Genomic DNA, 6,499 nt, shown 5'->3' with positions numbered 1-6,499 from the left:
CGCTGAACCACGGAGATACCGACAAGAAGAGTGCAGCACCACCACTGCCGACCCGAGCCTTCCAAAATCGAGTCAGGCCCCAGAAATCGGGAGACTTTCTTTTTAAAAATGATCCTTTAGTGATTCTTTGTCTGCTGGTTTCTGCGCCGTTAGCATGCACTGGCTTCGTGTTTCCGAGCTTCTCTCTGTAACCGCAAGGGCTAGAAACGGTTGTTTTAAATTAAAGCTGGAATTCTACTGTGATCACATTAATCTCGGAGCTGAGTCTTTAAGAAAAACACCCAGTACCGCAAGACTCATGATAAAAATGGCAAGATTTGGCAACACTGACCAATCACAAAGTACTTGAGAAGAAATGGCCCACTTCCCCTCCTTGCCACCTGTCACTATGATGAAGATGATGCACCCCAAAATGACCAACAAATCCAAACCATTCCTGCCCCACAAATCTCTGCTACAAAAAACACTCCAACACTTCCATACAATGTGACTAACAGCTGCACCTCATACTACAATCCTGCTCTTCCTCACTTCTGCCCTCAGTCAGGGCTATGCCAATGCCCCTCTATTCTGCTCTGCCGCTCCCCTGCTATTCCAGTCTTGAACTCTCCATGAAGCTCTGCCAATTATGCCCTGCAGACCCTCTGCTTCTTCACAACTGGCCCCTCACATATAAGGAAATAAAATGTTCATATCCATTTCCTCTGATTGTTTCAGAACAGAAAATAACATCACTAGAAAGAGACGCAAATTCATTTCCTTCCACTTCTGCTGGGGAAAAGGTACAGAGCTTTGTAAAGCTCATTATATTTTTCTTTACTCTTTTATGTAATTTATTTATTGTGAGGTGGAGGGAGCTGTTAGGAAACAACATGTTTATATCCACAAAGGGGGAAATGAGGGTGCAGTGTGTTGATATGGGGAGACCTCCTCATTTTTCCCAAGATATGCGCTAAGACATGCACTTCACTTCCCCTTGGCTGCAAATCAAGGATGTGGTCTGGCTTGAGTGAAAGTCACTGGAAGGTAGTAAAGGTATTTTTCATGTGCTGGTCATTCTCATTAGAACCTCATATGCCATCAAGTTACAGACAGGCAGACAAACAAACAGAAATGGCACTGAAGTGAGTGTAAGGTTTTGCACAGACAAACAGAAATACTGTCGAATTGAATGTAAGGCCCCACTGTGCTTGGCCAAGTAGTCTGTAACTTCTCACTGCATGATATTACTGAGGTAAAAAGCAGATTAACAGTAACAAGATTTGACACCTACATGAATCAGAAAGCTGTACTATCTTCAGTGATGCTACTTACAGTAAAAATGGCTAAGGCTATCAGTCCTATGATTCTATGATTCCTCATGCTTCAGAGTGAAATCTTATCATCAGTTGGTGGTTGGGAAGAAATTTCCTTGCATTGAGGTGCATTATGGGGTTTTGTGTCTTCTTTTTGAGTTTTGTGTCTTCTGTGACACATGGTATTCCAAATTAGATGGTCCAGGTTAATGGGAGTTGGGATATAAGATTAGATGGATCCAATACGCAGGAGACAGTATACACAACCAGGTGGATCAATGTTCTGATCTGCTACACCAGACAAAATAGACCAGTAATGTGATGTGGTCGAGCAGGCTATGGGATACTGAACTAGATGGAGCAATGATCTGTGTTATCATGGCAAGAGGCAAGAGACAAAATCTACTGCTTTGATCTCACGCGGTGAGTCCAATTTCCTTATGAAAACTTCTTGTAAGCACCATATTTGTCCACATGCCACTATTGCTTTATCTCAGCAGCATTAGGCCAGATGTTTTGCAGCTCAAGTCATCTGATTACAGAAGTGACTCATTCTTGTCCTTCCGCTTGGGTGCGAAAAATCTTCAAATAATGGGCTTAAAAAAAAGTCAGTTCCTAAACTGACCATATAAGTTTTTCTCTGATGATTCCAGAGCCAGTGCTTAAGACAAGACCTATGATCAGGGTGGTTCTTGCTCCCCAGTCCACTGAGGAATCTGCTGTACCGGGGTATGTACAGAAGGCAGACAGCATTCTGTCTTTCTGTTCTTCAATTTCTCCGTGTTGCTCTTTCCCTCCATCTGTTGCTCTTACAGTGTCTCTCTCTCACCCTATCTTTGTTGTCATTTGTTACTTCCTCCATGCCTTCTTAAAGCATCTCTCTCTCCCTGTGCGTCTCTCTTTTAGGGATGAACGAGCCTCTGATAGCCTAAGTTAGGGCCTAATCACATCAGTCACACTATCGGAGGCTCGTTCACCTGCACATCTACCAATGTGATATATGCCATCATGTGCCAGCAATGCCCCTCTGCCATGTACATTGGTCAAACTGGACAGTCTCTACGTAAAAGAATAAATAGACACAAATCAGACGTCAGGAATCATAACATTCAAAAACCAGTTGGAGAACACTTCAATCTCTTTGGTCACTCGATTACAGACCTAAAAGTTGCAATTCTTCAACAAAAAAACAGAAACAGACTCCAATGAGAGACTGTTGAATTGGAATTAATTTGCAAACTGGATACAATTAATTTAGGCTTGAATAGAGATTGGGAGTGGATGGGTCATTACACAAAGTAAAACTATTTCCCCTTGTTTATTCCACCTCCCATCCCTCACTGTTCCTCAGATGTTCTTGTCAACTGCTGGAAATGGCCGACCTTCATTATCACTACAAAAGGTTCCCGCCCCCGACCCCGCTCTCCTGCTGGTAATAGCTCACCATAAGTGGTCACTCTTGTTACAGTGTGTATGGTAACACCCATTGTTTCATGTTCTCTGTGTATATAAATCTCCCCACTGTATTTTCTACGGAATGCATCCAATAAAGTGAGCTGTAGCTCACGAAAGCTTATGCTCAAATAAATTTGTTAGTCTCTAAGGTGCCACAAGTACTCCTTTTCTTTTTGTTTTTACATTGTGCTTTTCAGAGTAAAACTGTACTTTAATCTTTCTGTGCCTCTTTCTTCATCTAGAGAGAATCATAGGACTGGAAGGGACCTCGAGAGGTCATCTAGTCCAGTCCCCTGCACTCATGGCAGGACTAAGTACTATCTAATGACGCTTTTTGACCTATGTAGAGGTCTTTGAGATCCCTCTTTATTTACCTCTCTTTTTCTATCCATCAATTTCTTACTCTTCATCCTGTGTCTCTCCTTCCTTGGAATAGTGGGGGTTGGGGGATGTTCAGGATTAAACTGCATTGGCTAGGAAAGCAGGGGAGAAGGAAGGTTTACAAAAGACTTTTGCTGGAAATGTCCCCTTCTGTATGGAATCGCTGACTCCACTGTTCTAGTTGTAACATCATGGAAACAGTTGCAAACCAGAGGCTCATGGGAATACAAAAATTGCTTTCAAGGCATAAACCTCACCACCCGAGAGAGGGAACCACTTCTATTTTAAAGGAAAGAGGAACTAAGACTAAGTTTTTGCAGTAAAGGAGAGAATTATTTATATTTTATAGAGAGTTAAAAGGAGATGAGGAGGGACAGCTGGAATTAGGGTGACCAGGAATGTAAATAAAGGATAATCTCTGCTAAGGATAGTGCTGGCATTAAAGGCTATTTTGGACATAGGAGAATCTGAGTACACCAACATTTACACTGTGGCACTATGACCCCTTCTCGTGGCTAGACCACATAGAGATGTATGATTTGGCTACAGCCTTTGCACTAATACAGCCAGGTCTTCCTGCTCAGGCAGTAGGGGGGACTTGTGCTGTCATATTTATAGCTTCTAGGTTCAACCTCTACTCCTGACAAGCCACACAAAGATGTTTTGATACATACAGAAAGCATAATCTTGGGGTTGGGCACATACAGCTGGCAATGGGGTGTGTTAATGGTATAGCAAATGATCTTCTATTTTTTTGCCACCAGTATCTAAAGACTATGTCTCTGCTCCTGAGGAGTAACAGCACCTACAAGCCAGATGATGGTGCCACGCTACAGTACGCACCAGAAATAATTTGTTCCTTAATTATCTTCATTGTCACCTTTATCCTGGGTCTCCTGGGCAATGGCTTGGTGATCTGGGTGGCTGGCCTGAAAATGAAGCGGACCGTGAACACTGTGTGGTTCCTGCACCTTGCCATGGCTGACTTCCTGTGCTGCATGTCTCTGCCATTCTCCATCATTCACCTGATCCTCCATGAGTACTGGCCATATGGCCACTTCCTCTGCAAGGTTATCCCATCAGCCATCATCCTCAACATGTTTGCCAGTGTCTTTCTCCTCACTGTCATCAGCATTGACCGGTGCTTGATGGTAATGAAACCAGTTTGGTGTCAGAACCACCGTACTGTGAGGCTTGCATCAGTGATGTGTGGTTGTATCTGGCTCCTGGCCTTTCTTATGTGCTGTCCTGCCTTCCTCTACCGTGAGACCTTCACAGATGAATTCGGCAAAACTGTGTGTCATTATCAATTTGGAGATGGTAGGGATTATGGAGATTATATGGATTACGGGAACGGGAATGATTCAGCGTTGAGCTCTGGCATATCCCTAGATGAAAATCCTGTTGGTTTCTCCAGTGCTGATATTTCTAGCAGCCTTTACAATGATACTGACTTACTGGGGAACTTGAATGATTACTTCTCCTACAGCAGTCGGCCAGCCACCCTACTGACCATCAGTATTACCAGGATTGTTTTTGGCTTCCTCCTTCCCTTTAGCATAATTGCAGCTTGCTACATCCTTATTGCCGTCAAGATGCATGGAGCCCGATTTACCAAACCCCGTGGTAAGACCCTGCGAGTGATCCTGGTTGTGGTAGTAGCATTCTTTGTCTGCTGGGCTCCATTTCACACAGTTGAGGCACTGTCTCTCCTAGCTATGCCAGGCACCAGATTTAGGGAGACAGTGGCACTGTGGGACCACCTCTCTACAGCACTAGCCTATGCCAACAGCTGCATCAACCCTTTGCTCTACGTATTTGTGGGGCGGGACTTCAGGCGGAAGGCACACCGATCAGTGCAGGGCATCTTGGAGGTCGCCTTCAACGAGGAAGTTACATGCTCCACTTCCTACTCACGGGACAGGACCAAGACTTCAGCAGACAGGGATATCAGCAGCAACACCCTCTAAAATGGGGATTCCAGACAGCACTGCCAGAGCAGGAGGAAGACATTTGCCCCTTCCATGGCTGTGACTTTTTGCTTGAGGACAGCAGAGCCAGAACAATGAGTTTGACAGTAATCTGTACGGGATGCCCATGGGGACTGGGGCAGTTCAGAACAGGCCAACCTCCCCTTTAATAGCCTCCTAAAGAGAGGGGGAAATTGGCCTATTCTGAACTGAATCTTCTGATGGGACACACAAGGGAGGCAGAGAGTCCCCTATCTGAAAGAGAGAAGTGCACTTGTGAGAAGATGTGTGGTGGCATTATGTAGTTACTCCTTGACATTACTAAATTAGAATGTGGTTGCAGAATATCTATGTACTACATTTATTAAGCATGTATCACATCATCTGTGCCTGCTAAATTACAGGGAGAAGATACTTTGACATTTCTCCTTGGAATTTGTCATCATACCTTTCCCCACCCTTAACTCTTCTTCAGCTGGGACCCTGAACTTTTTCACAGCAGTGCCCAGCAGGAGTGCACTCTGGGAGTGCTAGTTTTTCTCACAACAGTGCATTGTAGCAGACATCCCGTACCTGCCTTTCATGCCAATATTCTTAGAGTCTTTCAGTTTCAGTTAGTCATGGCCTTTCTCCTGTCCTCCTGCTATTCCTCCTACTATTCCTGTCTCCAAAGGGCCACTTCTCTTATTTTCCATGCAGCTCAAGGAGAGTTTCTACATCTCAGCTAATACATCACTGTACAAAATCAGTAACTGGGGCATAAGGGGCAATTTTCAGAAAAATGAACCTCATGCTGTGGACATGGGTTCATTAGAAATAGGACCCTCCTTTATGGCTTTAGAAGGTCCCCTTAATATTACAGCCTGAGATACAGTGATGAGGCAATTGAGGTAGGTCCCACTAATCATGGAGATGTCCCTACTACATCTAAAGCTGCTGGATACCCAAACAATCAGAGCAGAGGTTTCCATCCAGCATGTAACCCTGAGCAGGCTGGAGCTGAGTCACTCCTTCTGTAAAATTTCAGAAGGGAGATGGCTGTGAAAGTGCTGTGCCTGAATTCAAACTGTATGCTTCCATTAGACACAAGAAAGGACTGAGAGATATGGAAGGAAGTGGCCACACAAATACACACAGTGCTAGAAATAGTCATGCACACAAAGAGCCAGTTGTTTCCTTCAGTGCAAAATCTTAGAGATAGACCAAAGCCACAGTTCTGATCAGATATAAACTTCTCCAATGCTCATATGTGCAAAGTAAAAGATGCATATGGAAAAGTTTTAAAGCAAGGGAGCACTGTCTATACACATGGACACTACCATAACTCCCAAGTCTCTGAGTGAAGATAAATGCTGCACCAAACAGTGGTGACATCATGATAGGGGTCTACTATACACC

The 6,499-nt window shown here is 44.1% G+C and overlaps 1 protein-coding gene across 1 annotated transcript; it reads left to right on the top strand.

The window, feature by feature from the left end:
• The first annotated feature begins 3,883 nt into the window (after positions 1 to 3,883).
• Positions 3,884 to 5,101, top strand: LOC140905899 (C3a anaphylatoxin chemotactic receptor-like). The gene has a single exon (XM_073329401.1). It carries the CDS (start codon positions 3,908 to 3,910, stop codon positions 5,099 to 5,101), a length of 1,194 nt encoding a protein of 397 aa, XP_073185502.1. The 5' UTR covers positions 3,884 to 3,907.
• The last annotated feature ends 1,398 nt before the right edge of the window (positions 5,102 to 6,499 follow it).

The sequence above is a fragment of the Lepidochelys kempii genome, chromosome 1 (genome assembly GCF_965140265.1).
Source record: "Lepidochelys kempii isolate rLepKem1 chromosome 1, rLepKem1.hap2, whole genome shotgun sequence".
In the NCBI taxonomy this organism is placed as follows: Eukaryota; Metazoa; Chordata; order Testudines; family Cheloniidae; genus Lepidochelys; species Lepidochelys kempii.
The sequence above is the reverse complement of the archived record's forward strand: the minus strand, read 5'-3'. Positions and strand labels throughout refer to the sequence as shown.

Excerpts from the sequence above, each read along its gene's own strand:
- LOC140905899 (XM_073329401.1), top strand. The coding sequence starts at position 3,908 with ATGTCTCTGCTCCTGAGGAGTAACAGCACCTACAAGCCAGATGATGGT.